Genomic DNA, 25,041 nt, shown 5'->3' with positions numbered 1-25,041 from the left:
CAGCGTTGTCATAACCCTGACAAATTATCTGAGAACTTTTTAACGCTTCAACCAATTCTACTTTAATGCTTCAACCAATAAACTCGACACGTTTCATGGATGTGTTCCCATAATGACACCACTTCATCAGGAGTAGCTAAGATCCACCAATAGATCAGCCAAGGTATTTTTTCTCAGAAAGGTGTTCCAAAAACTTCTAAGTATCGGAATATTGTAATACATAATACTGCTCATTTAAGGTAAGGGGATGGCCTCCTTACTCTCAGTTCCAGTTTTCCTGGGCTTGCAGTTTGCTCCATTAAGCTCAGTCTATTTCCTGTTTTCTGGTTGACGTCATTTCCAGGCCCTTCTACAGAATAGGAACTAGCTGCTATCGGAGGATGACCCCACTGGTAAGGGAAGGTGACCTCGGGCCTTCTCTTACATACTACTAGATAACAGTTTCTATACACAGTAAAGTAAAATAAAAAAAATATATATATTACCTCTATATTACCTCATTTAAGGTAAGGGGATGGCCTGCTTACTCTCAGTTCCACTTTTCCTGGGCTTTCAGTTTGCTCCATTAAGCCCAGTCCATTTCCAGTTCTCTGGTTGACGTCATTTCCAGGCCCTTCTACAGAATAGGAACTAGCTGCTATCGGAGGATGACCCCACTGGTAAGGGAAGGTGACCTCAGGCCTTCTCTTGCATACTACCAGATAACAGTTTCTATACACAGTGAAAAAAAATAAAAAAAAACTTTATATTATATTAACTCTTTACTGTATATATGCAGATTTGTGTTGCAACGTTTCTTCAGCTCTGTGAGATTCTTTCTGGCCACCAACATCTACCACACCTCACTTAGGCTTACAAGCCAGCACAGGCACATCTACATCTGCAAGACCCTGGAGGTGAAAATGTCTTTCTATGCAAGGTATGAAAAAAATAAAAACAGAATCCAGAATGAGATAAATGGGGTTATTGATTTTTGTTTGGAGATGGAGATGAAGTAAATCTAAACATGTTTTAGATTTAATAAGAGGAAGGAATGGTTACAATTTAACATTCGGTATAAAAATGTATTTTAAATATACTCTTTAATGATACAAAAGGGAGTGACACCATCACTAAGCTGTTTGAAACTCCCACAGAGAGCTGGTCCTTTTACTTCAAGCTGCCTGTAGAAAACAACAGGGGGCAGATACAAGACCGGTCCCACTGAACAAGTAAAGCAAGCAAAAGGGACTTGTCTTTAATAAGGGAAACATCTGGACAAATGCACTGGAGTTACAAATGGTTACAATTTAACATTCGGTATAAAAATGTATTTTAAATATACTCTTTAATGATACAAAAGGGAGTGACACCATCACTAAGCTGTTTGAAACTCCCACAGAGAGCTGGTCCTTTTACTTCAAGCTGCCTGTAGAAAACAACAGGGGGCAGATACAAGACCGGTCCCACTGAACAAGTAAAGCAAGCAAAAGGGACTTGTCTTTAATAAGGGAAACATCTGGACAAATGCACTGGAGTTGTTTTGTTATGGGTTACTCCACTTACCTGAAAGAAATACATAAAGAACCCCCACTTTATGTTAGCGTACCCATGCCTCTTACTTTTAGACAACACAATACATTTCCTGAATGTCCCATAAGCTTAAGATGCATCTACGGGCCCCACTTTGCCAGTTCAGGGCTTTAGTGTTTCATCCATATATTGTTGTAGTGCACCAGGCTATAGTAGGGTAATCTGGTGATCTAGGAACCCCTGCTTGTGATGCAGAAGAGCTATTCCACAAAATGCCCACTGCAGGCATTACACATACATAAAACCTTAACACAAATTCAATCACCAATCAGATTCAGAACTGCTTTGAAAGTTTTAATGTGATTGGTGATCCAGGAAAGAGAAAGCCATACAGCACCAACTTTAGAACATGTAAAGCTTGTGAGTTGACAATCATCAAAAAAATCAAATTCCCGACATATACCGATGCCACATCCCACAATGTATATATTTACAAATATGAAGAAGGAAGCTCAAAGACTATTAAGGCATCATATCATACCTCACAATTCTCAAACATATTTAAATACTAGCTATACTTTTTTTTAATACAAAATTTAAAATCACATGTCCACAAACATATATAACTCAGCATTTGTCTTCCCAAAAAAGGAACATTTGCAGTCTCAATGTTGTGATTTATCTACGCGTTTCATGGCCTTTGCTTCATCAGAAGTCACAATGAGATTACATCATTCAGAATGGAACCAGCGGTGACCACAAGCTTTCCCATATACAGAGTATCAGCAAAGTACATGCAGAGAGACAAACGAAAGACGAGGGTGCAACCAAAATGGTGTCATTATTCAAATGGTTCAAATAGGTTACTGATGTCAGTAGCTCGCCCACTGGCACCAGATAGAACAAGCTACCCATGTTTGGTTGCACCCTGGTGTCTCGTTTATTTCTCTTCATGTACTTTGCTGACACTCTGTATATGGGAAAGCTTGTGGTCACCGCTGGTTCCATTCTGAATGATGTAATCTCATTGTGACTTCTGATGAAGCAAAGGCTCTATTCTCAATGGTCACAGCGGCTTCTATTCTCAATGACGTAATCTCAATGTGACTTCTGATGAAGCAGACTGAGAATCCGTTAAATGTGTAAATAAATCTCTACATTGGGATTGCAAATATACAGCTACATGCTCTTTAATGGGAAGATAATATACTAAGGTATATATGTTTAAAGTCATGTGATTTTACCTTTTGTATTGAAATAAAGTATTGCTGGCATTTTAATATGTGAGGCTGGTAATTTGACCTTTGGGTTGCTGTTGCATGAAAATAAAACTCAGGCTTTAATTCCTCTTATCTCCCCCTTCCTCCATTTCATTAGGGAACCCCTGCACCCTTTCATAAAAACCTATGTACATAACTTAGATGTCTTTGATTTGCCCTGGTATGGGACGTTGGGAGTTTAGCTCCATGGTGGATGTGGCTTTGCTCAGGGTCAGGCAATAGTGGAGGTACTCCGTAGAAAGTGCACCAGGAACCTAAAGGTTCATTGCGTGTGTGTGTGTGTTGGAGATTATCAGAAGTACAGTAAGTTGGTTTCATTGTTAGGTTGGTTGTTTGCATGATTGACAGGTTCCCTTTATTTGGCTTTATTACCTTTACAGAAGATCTATATGTGATTTATGAATATAAAGCAATGTTTATATCCTTTTGTCATTGTTGTAGGATTTAGAGAAGCTAATAAACTGGATCTCATGACTTTGCTGTGGTGCCATTTTGTACTTTTAACACTTCCTTGTTTCTTTCTGAGTGTCATTGCAACATATAATATTGTTTTCTACAGTGTAATGAATGTGCAGGATAGTATGAAACTGGTATTCAAAGTGGTAATATTTCAAAATTAGGGAAATAACGCCAACCTATATTATTTCTATGGCTACTCAACAAAGGCAACATAGGACACTTTGAATACTTGTGTACATGAATTATTGCATATTTAATGCCAAATGCACAATAATACCACAAGGCATTGGGCTTAATTCACAAAGCTAATACATCAGGATAATGTTAAAAGAAAACTATAACTCACCTTTTGTTTGCAAGTTTAGCTTTAAACTGACCTTTTAATTGTTTATATATGGGTTAGCCTTATAAATAAATAATCTTAACAATAAGAGTTACAGTATATCTGAAGCCCACATTTCTTTTTTGTTTAAAGTGTGTGTAGAAAGGCTTGTACCTCAGTCAAGTTTTTTTTAACCCAGTATCAGTGGTAGAACGCTGAATTTAGTGCAGGTTTATATAGAGTAAAAGGCTTGTTGGCTACTACTCTGGCCTTGCAGAATTATGGATCCAAGTTTAAATCTCACCCAAGTTGCTATCTGTGTGTATTTGTCCTTGTGTTTGCATGGGTTTCCTCCAGTCACCTTGGTTTCTATCCATTTCCCAAGAAACATACTGGTAGGTGTCTCTTTAGATTATGTAAGTGACATATGTTTATGGTAGGGACATGGTAGATTTTGAGCAAATAGGAGAAACAATGACATGACTATGGGCTCTGTAAAAGCTCTGTGGAAGATGGCTGTGTTATTTAAGTGCTTGCTGTCATTTCTATTTGCCACAGTAAATAGGTATATCAATAGTTGAAATTCTGTGCTCTCTACATAAACAAGTTTTTTTATTATTTTCTGTGTTCCCAGTGGTGAGAGTCACTGTCCCTTTTTGTCCTAGATATATTATACAAAATGAATTACAATTGTAATCAGAACAGGAGGTAAAGGAAAACTTTTCAGTGGGGCCATTGGTTCTGGTGGCAATCCTTCTTAAGAAGCTGTGTGTACTGAAATCAGCAATTTGTATAACTTTAGACTAAAGGTAAGGCTGAAGTTCAGCTTTAAATAAATAAAAAACAACACAAGTTTACTTGCTAAAAAGGGCATTTTACTAAGTTTTCAAAAAAGAATATTTTAAAATACAAAAATAGTTGAAGCTCACATATGGAAATAATTCATCTTTTTCATTCATAGTTTAACAATTCAACAATAATAAATATATTTATCATGTAAGACTGTTGGCTTAAAAAAGCATAAGTTAAAGAGACCAGCTCCGTGCATATGAAAAGAACAAATAGCTGCAGTGCCAAAATGATGGCAAATACAAAAATATTTTGAAAATGTTCAATGGTTATCTTCAGGTTTCAGGTAGTAAAAATAAAACCTAAAGCAGAACTTGTAATGTTCTACCTGTTCTACTTCCTCTTGTGTGAATATTAACAACAATTACATTCTCCAAGCCCCCAGTAATTTTCCTCCATCCATTGCCCAATTTCCTGTTGACTTGAATTAAATGTGTTAAGGATGCCTGGGCATTTGGGATGGGCTGGCAGCACTCATAGCAACTTTGTCAGTATACTTAAAAGGTCACAATGACATTCCCTGCAAAGTAATCAACTAATAACCCCCTATCCTCAAGCTAATCCCTGACAAAAAAACCTTATTCCATGGTCATGTGATGCCCTGGGTGCCAACTCTTCCATATCCTCCCTTGAAGAGGAGAGGTGTCCTTCCTCATTTGTCCACATCACTGCATAGCTAAATGTGCAGTGCAAACATTTTCTATTGGCTATCTAGAGGTAATGTCGTCCCTGGAGGACTAAAGCAGAAAGATGCCATCAGAAATATGCAACTGGTTGGCTGTAGCTGTGGATCCCCCGGTTGTGAGTGTAAGCAAAGCTGGAGAAGGACATAGGCGGTGGGCTTCATAAGGTATTTATTGCAACTGTTTATACAGTAACAGGTGGGTAGAAGGAAGAGACTGGAACAGGGAATAGAGTTTTTCAAAGATGAGCCTAAAAATAAATCTGTAGTGACCTTTCCTCTGTAAGTGCTAGTTGCCTGGAGGTTTTCTAATACAAATGAATTCTGATCACTACATTCATAGGCATTGTCTAGTTAAATAATTTATTGCGAATATATCACTGGATAAGCAAGGCAGGCAAAAAATAAGTATTTGGGGAAGGGAAGGTCAGCAATAGAAACCTACATACTTCCTCAGTACAGTTTTTCCTTAGGATATATTCATACTTGTAAATTGCACTGATCATGTGATTTACTGTAACACAGAGTTTGGAATGGGTGAGTTGCCAGCCCTGCTTCTCCAAAAAGTTAAAATCAGTTTTAAAATACCTGGAATTAAACTAGAAATGAAACATATTTTACAATAACTTGTACAAAACTGACCTGAACCCTGAAGACTAAAATAAAAAATAATAAATATACCGGTAAATATTACAAATCTCAAATTTGCTATCAAAATGAACAGGAAATCTGAAAAAGTGAAGCATATTCATGTTGAAAATATTAACCAATCTAAAGCTTGCTTTCACTCTCCATGGCCAGTCAGAGATGGCTCACCATGAGTAGTGAATCAGAAGAACAAAACCAACAGCAAAAGAAAAGGGCTGATAAGCAGTTATAGAGAGTCTCCAGAATGCTGGAAAATCTTTGGGTACAGTAACAAGGGTCTTAAAGTACTTCTCATCACACCCTTGTTAATCCCTACAATCCAATTTATGCATGTGAAGTTTAAATTGGTCACATCACATGAAATATCTATGCACAGGAATGCTAGTTTAATGTACAAAAAGGAAAGCTGGAATCGCCTTACCCTGGTAACACATGACACCTGATATGTAAAAACAAAAACAAATGGGACTTCAGTCTTAACAGAGCACAAATAAAAGTTTTGATTTAAAAATTTTTAGGAGCAGCAAAGGAAAGGCAACCCTAATGGTGCCCTACTGGCTTTGGGGATGAAGAATCAGCACTGTGTATCAGAAACAGAATGTAGAAATTAGATTGGAGGTGTCTATATCCTGTAGCAAGAGAGGTGGCTGTCTACAACTTCTTTATTTTGTTAATATGCTCTTTTGTTTTTTCTTTTGCTCCATCTTTCTTCTTGTTCTTCTTTTTCTTCACAGCATTTTTCAGACTGTGTAATAATTAGACAATGATTGTTATCAACTGTGTTTTTGTTCAAAGAGTAGCTAGCATAGCAAGCAATCACAATGTGCGCACCGTTGTCTAAAAATTTTGGTTGGTTCCTGCACCTTGCCCCTTGCTTGTTTTGATTGAACTATGATTGTTTGATTACTTAAATATCGTAAAAAAATCCTCCATTTAGTAACACTAACTGGTAATTACCTTTACAATGGCCTATTTACAGTACCAGCTATATGCTTGTAGTAAATCTACAGAGTGGCCAATGGCTCCCCACTGTGTATATTTTAAGGGCCAACGGTATTAAATTTAAAAGTTTCAATAGTTTAAGAAAACTTTGGTTCAGATTCAGATATTTTGGAACATGTGCGTTTGTTCACATAGAGGGTCCTTAAACTAAACTGAAACAATTGCACAACACTATTACTTGCAGTATGATAGCCTACTGTACAAAATACCCCTAATAATTTTATTTCCTCCTTGTATGATGGACACACTGGATTTTACAGAAGTCTGCACAAAGGTACAAGACAAATTTCAGCCATTCTTTGAAATAGCAGTTTCATTTTTGGTGTATAGAAATAATGTCAATGGGCATGGTTTTTTTTGCATTTGATGGGTATTTACAAACTGATTTTGCATTGTTCTGTATTTCTTTGGTCTGTGCTGAACTGCAGGCATAACAAAGAGTTTGAACAGAAAACCCATCAACATAAGCCTTTACTCAGAGGCAGACACTGAGGTTATGGTGGTTGTTGGAGTGCGCAACATGAATTGTAAAAAATCAGCACAGTTTAAATGATGGGTTCAGTGTGACTGTTGGTAAGCCTTGATGGGGGTTGCCTTTGAAATGTCAATGAGGACAAATCCAGCAGAATGACCCCAGGATGGGGTTTGGATCCAAGGAACTGGAAGGAAAGATAACACCTCTTTGAACAGGAAGATCACACTATACCAGGTGTGAAGTATGGGGGGTTGTGCATGGAGGCATTTACTTTAAAGACTTCTCCAATCATCCTGCCAGGTGTATAAACATACCTACTATCTGATGACCCCCAAAGGAGCCTGAACTAGCTGGTCAGCTGAGTCAGAGAGCTTGCCCCCAATGCAACAGTGACACCTACTGGAGAATATCAGCAGGCACCTGTGAGCAGTGTTTTTCCGGAAGTGGGAGGACACCTAAGTAAGGGGTGGATGCATGGGTGTGGCTGAATCTGGCCAGGGGTCCTGGAGATGTAAAAAAAGGGACAACAGCCACAAATTGTTCTTTTTATATGTCTCCTATACCTCGGATACCTCTTATGGCCTGTGTCTTACTTTCTCTTTCTCTCTCCAATCTTCGTGGAACCCAGCCAAGGTGCAGGATACAGAGGACAGACTCTTTGCGTAATGTATCATTTTACTTTGTCTATGTGATCATTATTTAGCTTATTTAGAATAGTTGTTGATTACTTGTTAATTCTTTTTCTCTGTTAATTTATATTTTTTTATTTGAGATCTGTGTGAATATTAAACTAATAGAGACTTAGTAAAAATATTGCTTTCCGGAAAAGGGATAAGGGAAACAGGAACATTTTCCTTCAGTGGTATTATGTGAACTTTACATTTGGTTAAAGATCAACCAGAGTTACATGTACTTTTATACTTCTAAGTATTGGGCATTGCATTTTTTCTACCTAAGAAAAAGTTCACTTCAAGATCAAGGCTTAAGAGTGAAAGGGCCCCTGTAAGGTTTTCCATGGAGCACACATTTCTTCATATTAATCCCCAAAATATACATACATCAAATTAAAAAAGATATCTTACCTACTTGTAGCATGACCATTCACTCCAGGTTGAGTTGAAGAATTTGTCTCTGGCTTGGACACAGAAGGATTTTATGTTTTTGTCCGCCTTGAAAGTGGTAACCTCAGTTTGATGCTAAAATTTAATAGAAAAGTTTCAATACCTTAATTACCTTTTTTTATTTGTTTCATTTTTTTATGTTTTCATTTTAAGGGTATTCAAGCCAGTGTTCACAGGTTATTAAAGGAAAGATCATCTGATTTTATTTTTTAAACTATAATAACATGTATAAAAATAACATATCACAGGACAATAGATTGCAATTTCTCCTGTCCCCGCAGGTACAAGTTTCCAGGAAGTTTTGTGCAATCTACATTTCCAAATACACCTGAGGCAAAAGGAAACAGGTAATTGTTTCTACACAAACACTAACATGTTTTTTTAAGTAACAAAACCAGCTCAGTATATAGTTTCATTTCCCGGATTATGTATTATTTTAGGTAAAAGCACATCCACACAATTACAAGTTCCATGCAAATATTGGTCTCTTTATTAATATTTGTCTCCCTTTTTTTTAGATTAATAATTCAATCATTCTGGTCTTTTCTGTATTGAATTCAGGGACATTCTGTTACTTGTCAATTGCCATCTGCTGCTAAACAGTAATAGCAATCAGAGCACTGCGTAGAGGGAGCTTGACCCATTATTAGGAGTGGATTTATATTTTGGGAGCCTATGGACACAGTAAATCCTCAACCATTAGAGGACCATACTCCTAACCACTTCTGTAGTGTACCCTAAAAAACTCAATCATTGTTACATAAAAAAAACATAGCCATTTAACTGCAATAAATAGTCCAGTGACTTTACTTTTATTAGAAATAATGTCAGCTTACCTCTGTAGTTCTTTTGTCTTTTGTTATTTGAACGTTGAAGATAAGTGGGAAAAACGAATGGAGATTGCACCAGGTTTTTGGGTACTTCCAGTGTATTAAAATGTGTTTGTTATCTTTTGTGCTATTAATGTCTAGTTCTTGTGGGGGATCAGGCTTGGCTGTAAAAAAAATGACATGACTTCAACTTAAAAGGATGTTTATTTGATCTTTACTGACCCCTTTTATATAAATAAAAGTATATATATATATATATATATATTCAGATGTAGATTAAAATTGATATACATTTCTTACAGAAATGCATTGTTACAATTTAATAATTAGTTAATAGTCTTAATGAAAGGACGCCGGCCCTCAAAAAATAAAGATTGCAGTGATTTAGTAAATTCCTTTGGACACAGGCATTGCCCCATTTGCTTTGTATTTATACATTGGATTCTGTGATATCTCTATATTGTCAAACAAGCACCCTACTATTTCTACTTAGTAAAAACTTTTGCTAGCACCTATGTATACCATTTCTACTAGCAGTAACAATTTGACAGAAGCTCTATACCTTCCCGACACTAACCATATTCTTTCCCAACATGCACCATAACCTTATCCACAAGAAGCAATAACCACAGTGAGGGAGACTTGCTTTGTGCCCAGCAGTCTGGGCTTCTCTGACAAGACTTGAGAGTCTTTAATTCTACAGGAGTAGAGGAATTAAAATATGGACCCAACCCCCTATTATTCTAAACCTAGGTCAGCCACAGATGAACACTTAGAGACACTAGGCTTGGTTTATTAAAGCTGTCCAAGGCTGGAGAGGATACACTTTCCACAGTGAAGTTGGATCCAGCAAACCTGGAATTGAATTTGGAATTTGCTATTTGTTAGCAAATGTTTTCAGTCATGTACCAGACCCATTCCTGGTTTGCTGGATCACCCAGCTTCACTAAGAAAAGTGTATTCTCTCCAGCTTTGGAGAGCTTTAATAAATCAGGCCCATTATATAAGTATCAATCCTCTATCATCTTTTGTCAGAAATAAAAAGGTTACGTGAAAATACTCACTGATTTCCCTTAGCATGAAGGACATTGTATAATTCTCATATCTATGTAGTTGAATTGCATGCAGAACAACTGTGATGCTTTGATCCTCTTCTTCATAAATGCAGGTTTGGGTATCACGGCATTCCACAGTGTACTGATTTTTATTTTTTGTGGGCTCGTCGCAGTATATGCTGTTGTTTTCACTGCAGAATGTAACTTTGAATTAGTGTATAATAAAAATGTCAGGCTTACTTTTGTTTATAAAATAAAGAATGGGTAAAAGCCTATAAACTTTTCATTTTCAACAATTATTATCAAACAATTTAAGTCCAGCCTCTTTTTAAGCTTTTGACTTTGAAAATATCAGAAAATTGCTTCATTTTTTTTCAAATATATTTATTTAGAAATAACCATTAACAATTAATTATTGGGTGACTTACCTCCTATAAGCCTTAAAGATATATTCTATATTGTTGTCATCTGTGGAATTCCAGGAACAGCTGAAGTTACCGCTATAGCTTTTTACTGAACATTTTACTATTTCTCCTGACTCTAAAAAACAGCAGAAAACAAAAATAATTTATCATGGTATACAGATATCCTACATTATACAGAATTATTAAAAGCAACATTAGTAAAGGTCAAATGAATACAAAAATGAACATTTTGAAACAGGAATAAAGAAACTTTTAGACTTACTTGAGAATATCCTCTTATGTTGTGGAACATTTTGCATGTGTAGTAGAATTAGTTTATAATCCAGAATGAGTCCATTATCAGAGTGGCAAGTAAAATTCCCCCCGTCAACTTGTTCCTTCACTTTTAGATTAAGTTCCATGTTGCAGCCTAATGCTCGTTTTTTCTTCCTCCAGCAGACAGTTTGGTGGTCCCGACTGCGGCACTTTACATTTACTGTTGCTTTCTCATCAGAATCTATATCCACTATCATTGCTTAATAAAGAATAATGCAAATTAATGAAGGAAGCAAATAGAGGGAATCTCACTGTAATATTACAAGATATGTTTAGTTTATTGTATTTTTTTGTTCTACCAAAATGTGAAGCTAGTTGGAAAAAAATGTAAAACAAAGAAATCACAAGGCACACTATGGTAGAGCTAAGGAACTTCAGCTCTAACCTAAACCTAACCTTCAAAGTACAATACATAGTGAATACAAATGTGAACATGTCTCCAAATAATTTCAATACAGGGTTTTACAGTAAATGATAAAGTTTAGGTTTGCTACAGCGGAAAAACTGTTGGTAGCAGTTTGGGGAAGGTCCTTTTTTCTTCTAGTATGATTGTACCTCTGTCTACACAGCCAGTAGTAAATATTAGGATTTATGTGACCTGGTTTAGTGTGTTTGGTGTGATTTGAGTCTTGACCTGAACTCTTCCTAACTTTTTTGAGATAAACTGAAATCTCATTCAGCATCAGTACCTGACCTCTCATATGATCTTATGCATTTCCATGAACATACTCCAATCTCTTGTGGAAATCCTTCCAAGAAGTAAGTAAAGGTGGCTAGGTTTGGGAATGAAGTGGAGGGGAATCTCTATTTTAACACCTATGGTTTTGCAATAGTAAAAACTTTTTCTGTAGCTCAAATAAACAAACATGCTGTATTTGGTTACATAGTGACACCTGGTCCTTGCCAAACCAGTGACTAGAACAGGTTTTCTGCTCTTCCTCAAATAGTATTTACCTCTTGATGTCCAAAACAGCTGCTTAACAGTAAAAAATATCTGGACATCAATGCTTATTTGGTGCTCTTTTTCCTATATTTTAGATCTTTGTTCAAAAACAGTGCTCTTGTATACCAGAGAGCTTTCTTATGAAAAAGTCCTACATCTAAAGACAGTGCTCTGAAATCTTTATTATCTGCCTGGTGCTATCAGTATTGATATTCATCATGACAAGCTTGGATAGACTGTGCAACAGTTTCCTCCAGACTAAATGAATAATATGTTGAAGCTATGTCATGAATATCCAGAATCTGATACAGAAAGATTTTTTATGTTCCTCTTTGGAAAACTAATTCCAGAATTGTAAAGGTGGGCAGGTTCCCTACTTTTCCTCCCTTCAGCATACAATAGACTTGCAAAAACATAAAATATGCTTACTGTTTTTCTTTGCATCCAGTTCCCAGGCTCCATACACAGGATCCAAGCATAGCAAGGTGAACGATAATATCATCAGTAGATGCATGACCTGTAAGTGAAAATGTCTTATGAGTCGTTTTGATTGTAGAGCTCGTAATTAACCTACCAATTCAGTAGGTATGAGGAACTCATACATGAAGAACAATGTATCATGGAATTTTTGAACAAGGTTGTTTTGGATCTCCCTAAAACTGGAAAATTCCATGGCCAGTAGTAGTTGAGTAGGCAACAAATTAAGTGCTTCCTGTATACATTACTGTTATCAGATCGACATCTTCAGATAACTAGGCAAAATATGAGTATTTTGTAGGGTTATAATGCTTTCCAAGGAATTAACCTACAGAAGCAATCAGAATGTTGTCTGGCACCAGAATCAGGCAGGACAAACATTTAGCTTGTTAAAACCTGTTTATGTTTACCAGCAAAGAGGGGTAGAGAAAAGATGATTGTGGCACCGACAGATGCAACCAGCAGCACTTATCACAGGTAAAAACAAAACAGGGCATTTGTTTTTGAACTACCCAAACAATATTTCTTTGTGTCAGTTTCAAATTCCTACTTATATTCTTGTTTAATATTGAAACCAAAGCATTAGTATATTAGCCAGACTAATGGGTTTTTTTGCACTGTCAGCCTCCACTTTTCTGCACCCTTCATGAAGCAACAATACCACAACATGTGTCGAGCACAAGTATGACATAGTTAAATAGTTTTCATATATATAGTAAAGCTACTCTGTGTACCATTTGTGAAATGCTTTTCTGTTCTGTTGAGTTTTGGTCTTGTAAGGGCGTCATCCTGCTATGATGACTTAATGCACAAATGAGGGCAGGTGGGCACTTTGGGACTAGAGTTTTACTCCAAATTAAAGTGAAATATTGGTTACCTTAAAAATATTATTCATTTAAAAATGTTAATTCAGGTCCATTTGTTTGTATTTTCTGATCTTTACCCATACAAAGCAAAGCAAAACATTTAATTTACTGCCCTCCTCTACTCACCCTTCTATTACTGAAGGGTGAGTAGAGGAGGGCAATAAAGTAAACACAAATAAACACAAACATAAAAGAACATGATGTTTAACTATATGTTTCCCCATCCAAAATAGAGAAAAATGTTGAATTAGATATATTTTAAAGAAAACATGCCAGCACAGTGTTAGTTGTATTAAAAACCTGCTAAAAGAAAACTTCATATACTTACCTTTCCAGAAGCTTACTTCTGAAGTCTAAAAGTCACTGCTTTATTTCTGTCTGGCCACTGCACAAATTGCTTGGTTGGGACATAAACTGCTTGCTGTCCCTTATCATTCCATGTGTTCCTTCTTGCAAGCTCCTATATTATGTATTGACATATGAGCCACTGAGGCAAACCACAGCTAGTGATGGGGCCACACACCCAGGAGTATGAAAATTCTTGCAGTTGCCTAACCGAAGTGAAGCAGTGGCTTTTTGAAAAAACATATCACCTTTTTTTGTGGGCATCTGCTTTATATAACTCATAATGTGTGACATATTTTTTTTTACCTTTTCCAATGCCACTATTGCCATATAGGTTAAAAGGCATTCAGGGCTATAGACTTTACCCATATTACAGCACACTTGCTGAGGGATTGACCCAGAGATGACACAGAGAGGGGTCTTACATACCCCAAAGTAGTGGGTATTTTGGTTGATCTTAGCAGTTAAACAGAACAGAGGAAGAGAAAAGCAGAATTGTGTATCTGCATGGATCAAATAATCTTACCAACTTCATAGAATCTAGAACATATTAAGAACAGATAATAAACAGGTGACCAAATTATAACCTGACTCAGAGCAGTGGCAGTCTTCCAAAAATGCGGTAATCTTTTTTTTTATATATAGCTAACTAGAGTGATTGTTTTCCTCCCCAGGTGTTGGATTTCTGACATCCTCCAACAATATAAATATTCCAAACAATTGAACATTGTGTGCAATGACAAGGTGAGCCTAATTTTTACCTTGGGGTGTTAATTTCACACTGAGCATGGAGCAAATGTCAAATGTATCTGAATTAAACATTTCATGAATAGGAAAAAGCATTTTCACAGCTGACGACACATCAGTCAAGAGTGACGGAAGGTAGTGTGTATTTCTAGATTGATATATAGTTTTCAAAATAATTTATTATGTTGAAAAATTGGCCATTTCTCCAATTAGCATTGCAAGGAAACCATTTAGCGAACTGTCAAACTGCTGGGTGCCCAAGTTGTGACAGACCAGGGTCAAAAATTTCCCCTTATCAAAGATTTCTTGATTTGACAACCAGCATCCTTCCAGACCATCTAGTTTACAACTAATTTGTAAAAGTTTGAGTTTTGTGTCTCCGGAACCCATTTATTAATAATCTTTATATTTCTAATATACCTATCTGTATAAAGTAGTAGTTGGTTGATTTGTAACTGGATCATTTGGGAAGCATTGTGAGAACTAGTCTCCTAGGCCTCAAGAAAGCCTGGAACCCATATTTAGCCTGTTCTGGTGAACCATAAGTCCCAGACATGCCTAGTTTGGTCTCTGTGAACTTCATATATTGTGCTGATTAACAATCTGGGGGGCAGTTCATAAAACCTGCACTTGTAAAATTGATAATAATAGCTAGAACAAAGGCATTTTGGAATAGTACACAAGCATCATAATCCATGTGGACATAGCCCCTAAATCAGCTCCAACCTGCTGTCTTTGGATTGTCTTAATAGTCCCAACTCTGTGGTTGGCATAGAAAAAGCCATGTAAGTCTAATAGAGGGAGCTCTCACTGATACCATCTTGTTGCTAAAGACAACAGCACTGACACATTGAGCACTGCAGGGAGCCCAGTGACTCTGGCTAATAACTTGGACTTTACCAGCAACCTGGACCAGGAAAACCAACTTCCACCTAAGTATTATTTCACAGTTTTCCCTTTTATTTCATGCTGTTGCTCTTGTTCTGCTATTGTTCTGTTTTTGTTCTTAGTGTTTATTTTTCTGTATTTGTTTATGCTCTGTTTTTGTATGTTTTTACTTATTAAACACTACAAAAAGTATAAGCTTTTTGTAGGTTGTCAGGGGTAACGGTGCATGCTTACGTCTAAGCATGTGATGGCAGTCTACCTGTGATGGTGTGTTTGACAAGGGGTAACAGAGGGGTAAACCCTGACAGCCCTACTCTGTCCACCAGTCCTGCTGGTGCGCGGACTGTTGCTGAGCGTGCTAGAAAGTCTGTGCGCAGGGGTGTGGGCTGAGAGGGTGTTTGTTGCACTCTTCTCTCTGCATTTTATACTGCTGACCTCTGCCCTTGGTTACATAGTATCAGCCAATGCACTCTATGATACATACATGCTTTTTTGTCTATATTATGTGTGAAATTAGGCATATGGAATAGAATAGCTTTCATTTTAAAAAACAACACCTGTGCTGAGGTGTTCACGTAGAAGTGAAGTGCCAATCTCATGCATAAACAGAGATTATATTGTATATTATAATGTATTGCTCATTACATAGGCCGGCACTGCTTCTTCCTGTTTGGTAGTGTCAAACAATAGCTGTGATTTGATATGAAGAAGGTTAGAAAATAACCTGCTGATTTTTTAAAAAATGGCATCCATTTCAGTGCAGTAAAAATGCATGTGGGAACTATTTTTTAACCAACAGTTGTCCCAGGTGTTGTTGCAAATTACACTGAGCATGTACTGCCAATCAATAAGAATTCAGCCTTCACTTCCCTAAATAAGCCACAGATTAAATATATGACTTTCCTATTCTTGCTTTTGATGAGGGAAGGGAGGGAGAGTATGGTAAAGAAGAGGACAAAACATTGCCGCTATACAAGAACCAAACAAAAACTAGAGACTTCCTTAAATGGTCCATTTTTGAAAATACATTTTTGGAAAGTGTGATTTTCCTTTTTTCAAAAAACTAAGTAAAACGTCATGTTTGAAAATTTTAGAGAATGCATTTTTTTGAAGGTTTTCATACCTCCTTTTTCATTGTTGTTTTTTTGGTCTTAAAAAACTTTCCAAGTTTCACAATTTTCTAAGGTGTTATTCAACTAATATGTTATGTCACATTGCATTCCAATGCTTGAAACAAATTTAAGCCTCAGTGACAAGTCAACCAATCACAATACAATATTTAATTGGAAGTTGCCCCACTGTTCAACGCACTCACTTCTCTTCAAACACTGGCTATACTAAAGTTCCCCCTGCTTTCTTTTATTTCACCTTCCTATTAACTCCTCCCTCCCCATTAATTTTGTTTTTTGTGAAAAATTAAATTCTCATTTTCATTCATCACAAGTCAAAGTCGCCTTTACTTTGTCTTTCTCTCAAAATATCCCTGTCAAGTCATTTTTTGCACAGACATCAGTGTTAGGTGAAACAACAAGGGTAGACAACCCTTTTATGTAAGCTACAATTTCGGTTTGTTTAGATTATTTTTATTAAGTGCAACACCCTTTTTTTTAAAAAAAAAAAAAGAGTGCAGCACTGCCCTCTATAATTCGATCATATAGGCGATCGAGAATGAATGGAAGTGCAAAGCTTCCCGAGATACCTACGTCGAGCATCTTGGGAGGCTCTTGGGTGTTCCTTCTGCGCATGCCCAGGCAATGCGCACAAGGAGCCTTTTTTTCGTGAAAGGAGAAAAAATTGCCAATCTCACGCATGCGCAGTGATATCGGCAAGTTTTTTTTCCAATTTACATCACCCGATCTCCTGCCTGGGTCGGGTGACGTAGGAAGAAGAACCAGGAAGAAGAGGCGAAGATGGAGCCACCCGGCGCACCGGTTTGGAGATGAATACCGGGACGACACAGGACCCTAAAGAAAACACCTTTGGACCGATGGAGTGCCCTGCGGGATTGAAGGTAAGTGTATTTTTTTGTATTAGGCAGTTTTGAGTTTAGTTCTTCTTTAAGATTGATAATTACAATATAGGTTACGCTTCCTGGTATCTTCATGTTGTTCTTTTATTTAACACTTCATAATCATCGGGGTTGTTTCACGTGTTTACCTACAAAGGAATCCTGAAGGAAGTCCTGATGGATTAAAGGATTGCCTTAATGTTATGAAGGCAATGAAAGATTTGTGCCAATTGTTGATGAATAAACAGTTGTACATGTGTAGTTATGCATTTTGTAGTCAATCTGCAATAGGCACCTCCATTTCCTTCTTGTAAGTGTCTCTTTCTTTGAGGTGTATTCTTGAATTCCTAATTTTTTTAATTATTACAGTGATAAGTAGTAAAAGTAAGTAAAGTATACATAAAACGGATTGTATATGAATTCAAAATGTAACTGTTTATCTGGGGTTTCAAGGGGAAATTAAGTATACATTTAAGAAATGCTGTCAGGCTGGCTTTAGACAAAACAAATGATGTATGTCTTGTTTGTCATATGTCTTTATATGAGGTTTAAATTGCTCTGTCATACAGCCCAGCCCTGTCTAGCAGGACAGAAAGCATTTATGGTGCTGCAGTTAACTTTGGCCATATTCACACTTCCATTCACTAACAAGCTGTGGAGCAATGTCATTCACTTTGAATGGCACCTCAACACATTATAAGTATGTATTATAGTTTGCTGTACCACATAGTACTGTGTTGCCATCTCTTGTACTCCAAAAAAGGTATCAATTTTGGCCACATTAGGGTGCATTGGTTGCCCATTCATCAGTCTAAGCTCTGGTATATAGTAATTGCAAGAAGCTACAACCAAGTTAAATTGAGATATCTCCAAACCAGCAAAAAGTCTCTTATTTAGATTGTACCTGCTTGGGTATTAAAAGTACAGTCCATCTTATCTACCAAGCAACGGTGAAAACCGCTGTCATTTCCTATTGAGAAAAATGCAGCAGGGTGCCTCACACTCATCCTTCTCATTTCACTCTCCATAAAACTGAAAAGCACTGTGTGTGTCCAGCAATGGAGATTTGACATATGTACCGTATGTAGCTTGGAAACCATCCCGCCATTATGTTATGTTATGTGAGAGAAGTTTAAGGTAAGCGTAGTTCATTAAATAAGCATTGTTACCCTAGAAAAGGAAATATGTGAAAATAATGAATAACACTTATTATAAAAGACAGTTAATAAAATAATAACAGCTACCACCTCCAAGGACTAATAAGCTGCAATGTACTACATTTTAAGGTAGAAATTATAATTACGTGTAAAAACAAATTAGGGAACATATACAAGTAGCTAAACACATTTCCTTTCTAAAAACACACAGATGGATCCAACAATCAGAACTAATGTATAACAATAAATACAAATGTAGAATAACATTTTAAACAAAGTAGAACCTAAGGCATCTTACTTCTGTGTAGGGCGTTGGACCAGAGCCTGGAGCTGCAGCGAAGATGTGAGTACCTTTGCTTTCTTGTTCCAGCCAAATATTACAATCTAAACTGCAGAGGATCCCAGGTTATATACAAGTATGTGAACATCTCATGATGTCACTGGTAATGCCCCAATCCTGTAGGAAGCTAAAAGGTTTCATTTTTTTTTTCTAAAGCTTCTTAATAGTTTCCTCTTCCCCTTTCATAAAAAGTGAAGTGAAGGGACATGATATACAGATATGTCATTCATCTTCATATAATATTCTGTCCTATACCTGTTCAGTCTGACATTAAAGCTAAAATGGAATTTTATGTTAAACTGATTCAGCACTTGTGGGTGGCAACATGTAGTTTTTTTGGCAGTTCCTCATAAAATAGGGAAAAGATGTAAATTTCCCCAATGGGTGTGCAGACTTCAAAAAATGGGGATTAACATTAAAATGCAATGATACAGTGCAATGATACTGTAAAACAGTGAATATTGATGTCATGCTATTGTTTTGAATATGTTTTTTTTTCTATAAACAAACTATTTTAGCAGTACTAACCCTCATGTTATAGCTGCCCTTATAATAATTGTTTTGTTATATTGCATTAAAAACAAAACCAAAAAAAGGATAGGTTCAGACCTGCCCAGGTCAATCAATTTTGCACAGCTCCTGGCAACTGGTAGCTGGCCAGCAACTTGGTCACTCACACTGCAATGCTAGTTCTTAAAGAAGCAGCATCTACAGATTTGTCAGCTGTTGGCAGTGGGTGGTACATATATTCTCTTTGGGGCTGCCATAGGGGGACAGTACATGTAGCATCTCCCCGAAGCAGCGGTTCACTGGCATGAGGAAGTGGTAACAACAAATAGAGCCTAATGAAGCCTCCATTTTATATGTAAATAATATCACCTTTTTTGACAATAAAGTAATAACAGCATCCTTGGGGAAGATACAAATAACAGACAAAAATATGATTTTAATTATTTAGCTTTCCTTTAGCATAAACTTTTTTTTATTGCTTTGTCTGGTTGTCTTCCTTATGTTGCATTTGAAAAATATGTAAAGCTAAAAATATGTGACTAAAAGATATGTGAAAATAATAATGACTATAATTTCTATCATATTCAAAAGGAAAAGAGCAAGTGTGTAGTGTTCTGAATATAGTTTATCTTATTTCCAAAATGCCAACCCCCTTGGGGTATTATAAGAATCCAGAAAGAGAAAAAGAGTTTTTTTGCAAAGCAACAATCTGTATTGCAGTACTTCATATATATACACACATAGTAAAATAAAATTCACACAAAAGTTTAGTCCCAAATCCACTTTGTTTCACGCTGTTATAACCTGTTTGGAGGGGTTAGACTTGATGCTGATGTTACACAGCTGTCCACACCACTTTACAATAATATTACTTTGAGGACATATTGTATTTCAGAAGAGCAACTGTTTGTAACCAGAAAATTCTCCAACTATCCACAATAATATTACCATTAGGCTGTCATCCTTAACCTTAGCTACAAGCATCAAGTCTAACCCCTGCTAACAGGTTATAACAGCATAAATTACCTACATTCATGAGTACTTGTCCAATACAAGTGGACATTACTGCTACAGTATTTTCAATACCCCTAAGGAAGCCTAATGACGAAACGTGTTCTGTACACCACCTGTGAATTTTGGTTCCAAAGAATAATATTTATAATTAATCATTGTTAGTAGAACTCTACTTAGCACTCAGTCCCAGGAATCACATGAAGAAATGTGGATTTGGTACTAAACTTTTGTGTGAGTATTATTTTACTATGTGTATAAATATATATGAAGTACTGCAATGCAGAATATTGTGCCCTTATGAAAAGAACAAATAATATATACAAAAAATGTGAGTCCATAGACATGGGATGCTACTTAGTTCAGCCAATGACCACTTCTTGTCTATGGGTATATGGGGAAGGTAGATACCAGATGACTAACCCTACTAACCCCTACCAAAGGCCTTTTCCTAGCATAGTCATTTTCTTAGTAGAAGTAGTAGGAACATCATCACTGTGCTGCAGAGGTTCTGTACAGAGAACAGAGCTATGAAGGGACCCAGCAGGCCCAACCACTATTACCTGCAGAAAACAAGTTAAGGGGCAGATACAAGACCATTCAAACTGCAAAAGTTGAGCTATGAAAAAATCTCTGCAAAAAGGCAAAGTTTCATATTTTTATATTCAGATTTTATATAGGGAACAGTCAGTATACACATGGAATGTGGAATATGTCTGTACTACCATTATCATGTATGAAATTACTATTATCATTTATCATTTAAATAAGCAGGCAAAAAAGTGGTTGTGAAAAGAAGGCCCCCAGCTGTATTCCATAAGGTTTCAGGTGCTTTTTGCAGGATTCCTGAAAATAAGAAAAATCCAAAGCAAATACAAACTGCAGACTGTCTGACCTTTATGCTTATAAACTATACAGGACTTTTCCAGTTCATTCTCACTTCCTTTTTTTACCATATAGATTCCACACTGGTATAAACTCTCAGTTAAATTTCAAAGAATAATAAATGTTTAACTCAAACTGACTTCTATGAAAGTGAACTTTGTATCTTTGTAAAGTACAAAATTGGTACTAAGCCCCTATTGGTACTAGGGGCCCAAAGTGTGCCAAGTGTGTGCCAAGAAAATACCCTCTGAACCATTTAGCACCAGGCTGAAGAGTTTATACAAGGCAGGATAGATCCATGCTTTCATGTCGCTGACACCAAATTCTGACCATCTGAATGTCACAGCAGAGTGGTTATTTGAGTTACTGTAGTTCTATTAGTTTGAACCATTCCCCTCTGTTCTTTGCCTTCTACAAGGTATTTTTGATCAGAGAACTGGTACTTAGTGGATATTTTACCTTTTTCTGACAATTCTCTGTAAACCTTACAGATGACTGTGTGTGAAAATTCCAGCATCAAGATTTTCTGAACTTCTCAGACCAGCTTTTCTGACACCATGGCATTCAAAGTCTCTTAAATCACCTTTTTTGGCTTTTTGATTTTTGGTATAGTTGTTTTGACTATATGCCTAAATGTCGCCATTTTAATAATTTTAGCTTACTATAATATAATTAGGATATCATTATATAATATATCATTATATATTCTAATATAAAAAGTAAATTAGTCAGTGCCTTTACTATGCAAAAAAATCCATTAAACAAGATTAATTAGTGGTGTAAAGTGCAAAGTTTCCAAATGATATTATACTAGTTTGGGGCTGTCCAACTTTCGTCCTCAAGGACCAGGATCCACACACATTTTAGGAATGATAAAGTTTGAGTTGGAAAATGTCTGTAAAAAAAACTGTCTGACTCTTGGGGACTGAAGGTAATAATTATTCCAAGTATTTATTCACTACAATGTTTTTTATCACTTTGTTATTTATTGTCTTTACTAATAATAGCATTTTTTTTTCATATGTTACCCACCATGATGTACTTTATGATATTCTAGCTTTCATTCCAGGGTTTACATTGATGTCTGTGTCCCTGTTGGGTGATGTAGAGAAAAGCCTGTGGGCAGCAAGGAGGTTGCGGGTTTAGTTGTAGGCTCCAAGGAACTATGATTAAAACCATCACAACCTCCAGTCTCTGCCACAACACAATTTAAAAAAAAAAATTCCTAAAATGAAAAGAGGAACATAATCTGGTACATTGTCGCATGACAATACCACACATAGACATATAACTAAAATGAACTTGTTGTTCATTAAAGTAGGTCCAAGCCCTATCCAACTGAAATTTAGTTGGATTTGCAATGATTTTTGACATTTTTTTCCCCATAGTTTATAATTTTCTGTAAAGGTTAACATTGAACATTAGACAAATGTAAAAGACCTCTATGAAGGCAAATCTATAATTATTATTACATTATTAAATTTTTTTTTTTTTTTTTTAAAACAAGCAGCAAAAGTGCCTAAACTTGAGCAGACTTTGGCAGACCCTCTACAGCGGGGCTTGAGTATGAGAAGAAGAAACAGTACAAAAATCTAATCAGTTCATTTGCTAACAAGAAGCTGGCTAATAGGAGAAAACAGTGAAGGAGAGATAGGTTCTTCACTATGCTACTTCTTCCATCACTGTATTGACACAGGCCTAGGATCACCTGGGCTTAAAGGAAATGGGCTGAATTGCTCCTACTTTCTGCTTATTTAAAAGAGCACTCAAAACCAATTTTTTCAAACTTGCCTATCCATCTTCTTCTGAAACCGTCACTACTTCCCACCACTACAAATCTCCCCTCCTGTTGTGTGTTAATTCCCTCACCTCCTAGATTGTAAGCTCTTCAGGGCAGGGTCCTCTCCTCCTGTGTCACTGTCTGTATTCGTCTGTCATTTGCAACCTCTATTTAATGTACAGCGCTGCGTAATATGATGGCGCTATATAAATCCTGTTTAAAAATAATATAAATATTAATAATAATAATATTGATGATGTTTACCATCAGACTGTGGACATCTAGCAGCAGAGAAACTATTTGGGAAATCTCAAAGATAAATAGTGGATGTTGCGGCAAAAACTTTTGTTGGTTTTTGTATTTACTGCAATTGTTTTTCTAAGTTTTTCACTTCTTTTGCCTCTTTCGCTGCTTTAATGCACATGCTATTTGCCTTAAAAAGTAATATTGCTTACTTGCTTAACTACTTCTCTTACATTTCCACAAGAGCCCTTGAGGGATTGGAAAGGTCTTAAATACAAAAAGTGTCCAGTAGCTCCTCCTGTTTCTCAATATTAATCTATCATTCTAATGGACTGTGCCACTGACCAGAAAAGACACCAAAATTTAGCTTACATTTGTGGATTTTTTTTTGTTTTTGTTTGTTTTTTTTGGATAAGCTGAAGGCTAAATTCACACTGGCTGTCAGGTTGCAATGCACTTAATGCTTTTTCCCACCAGGAGCTGCTGCCTCTCGAGGAGATGCTACATGTAGTATCTCCCTGTGGCAGCTCCAAAGCAATTGAATAGGGACAGCAGTGAGCAGTACTAATACAGCTAACTGCTGCCAGCTGATGCTGCCTCTTTAGAAACCAGTGCTGCTGCGCAAGTGCTTGAGTGGCTGACAAGTTGTCAGCAGTGAGAAACCAAATTGAGACGCAGGTGTGAATCTGCCCTCAACTATCTTTTTTGTTCTTTTTTAAAATCTAGACAGTTTCGTTCATACAATCTGCAAATAAAAGAAAAGCTGTCCTCTATCATGTATGCTGGTAATTGTCTCCTCTTTCCCTAAATAAACAGAATCACCAAGTATGCTGGCTAATCTATCCTGTTAGAAAGTGCTAATACCTTTTACAGACTGTGTTTGAATAAGTAATATTTTTATCATGTCTATTTATTGTAAATTATCTAGTTGGGCATAAACATGGGTGAATAATCTCATGACATTACAAATGCTACATATGCCCCCAAAAAACAGTGTTTTTACCTGGTAAACCTGAAGCCAACCATTTTTATTTCCAGCTTAAGGGTTACAAAACATCCCAAATTTCTGAGATGGGATCTTTTTTTAACTGTTCAACAAAAGATACTCCCCTTCTGCACTCCTATGTGTGTAGACTGTAAAGAATTTAATTACAGAAAGGATCGGATTAAACCTTCCACTGCATCTTTTCAGCACTTTTGTCTGCCATTATTATATTTGTAATGGAGGACTGGGAAGATGAATGGAAAACACAACCAACTAGCCCTTTCATGGAAGGGACAGTTTCAAATGAGTTAAAATATGTATCATGGTGCTGCAGTGATTGATGATCATGGTGAACTGTACATTTTCCTAAAAAAAAGGTTTATTTTTACACACCCTTTCACATGTCCAAGCATTTGTGCCACTTGCCACTTAGTTACATGACATCTTCCATGACATCTTCCATTGGTGTTGCAAGACGTTTCCCTGCCAAATGTTTAAATTGCAGGTAGCTTAAAAAAGTTTAATGTCCAGCAGGTGTCAATTACTGCAGGTCTATCTTTCTTTCTTCTTCTGCTCAGCAACAATCTTTGGCCATCTTGATTACTCATTCCTGAGTGAGTTCAATCATCCCTGGCACATGCAAGATAAGCTGGGAGGGCCAGGTTTCCCCAGCTAACAAAGATGACGCAGTGAATCTCTAACAGGTGACTTGGAGGAAGTTTAAGGGAAGAAGGGGAAGTAATAAAGAATAACTGTTTTCAATGTTTTATACTAAGTTGATACTATAACTGTAACCTGGAAATACCAAACAGAATGTCATAATTGCAAAAACCAATTTATTCATTTACCTTCTAGACAGTTTGGTTTCATCATTAGTGAAC

At 36.6% G+C, this 25,041-nt stretch overlaps 1 protein-coding gene and 1 long non-coding RNA gene across 2 annotated transcripts; one reads left to right on the top strand and one right to left on the bottom strand.

The window, feature by feature from the left end:
• The first annotated feature begins 783 nt into the window (after positions 1-783).
• LOC140323404 (uncharacterized) lies at positions 784-9,326 on the top strand. The gene is made up of 3 exons (XR_011919371.1): positions 784-919; positions 7,858-7,891; positions 8,632-9,326. It is a non-coding gene; the product is annotated as an uncharacterized lncRNA (long non-coding RNA).
• IL12B (interleukin 12B) lies at positions 3,466-18,835 on the bottom strand. Its single transcript, XM_072400424.1, has 8 exons — positions 18,705-18,835; positions 12,348-12,435; positions 10,923-11,174; positions 10,664-10,775; positions 10,245-10,426; positions 9,187-9,344; positions 8,312-8,425; positions 3,466-6,497 (listed from the first exon to the last, which is right to left on the bottom strand). Exons 2-7 carry the CDS (start codon positions 12,430-12,432, stop codon positions 8,312-8,314), a joined length of 903 nt encoding a protein of 300 aa, XP_072256525.1. The 5' UTR covers positions 12,433-12,435; positions 18,705-18,835; the 3' UTR covers positions 3,466-6,497.
• Positions 18,836-25,041: the final 6,206 nt, after the last annotated feature.

The sequence above is a fragment of the Pyxicephalus adspersus genome, chromosome 2 (genome assembly GCF_032062135.1).
Source record: "Pyxicephalus adspersus chromosome 2, UCB_Pads_2.0, whole genome shotgun sequence".
Taxonomy (NCBI): Eukaryota; Metazoa; Chordata; class Amphibia; order Anura; family Pyxicephalidae; genus Pyxicephalus; species Pyxicephalus adspersus.
The sequence above is the reverse complement of the archived record's forward strand: the minus strand, read 5'-3'. Positions and strand labels throughout refer to the sequence as shown.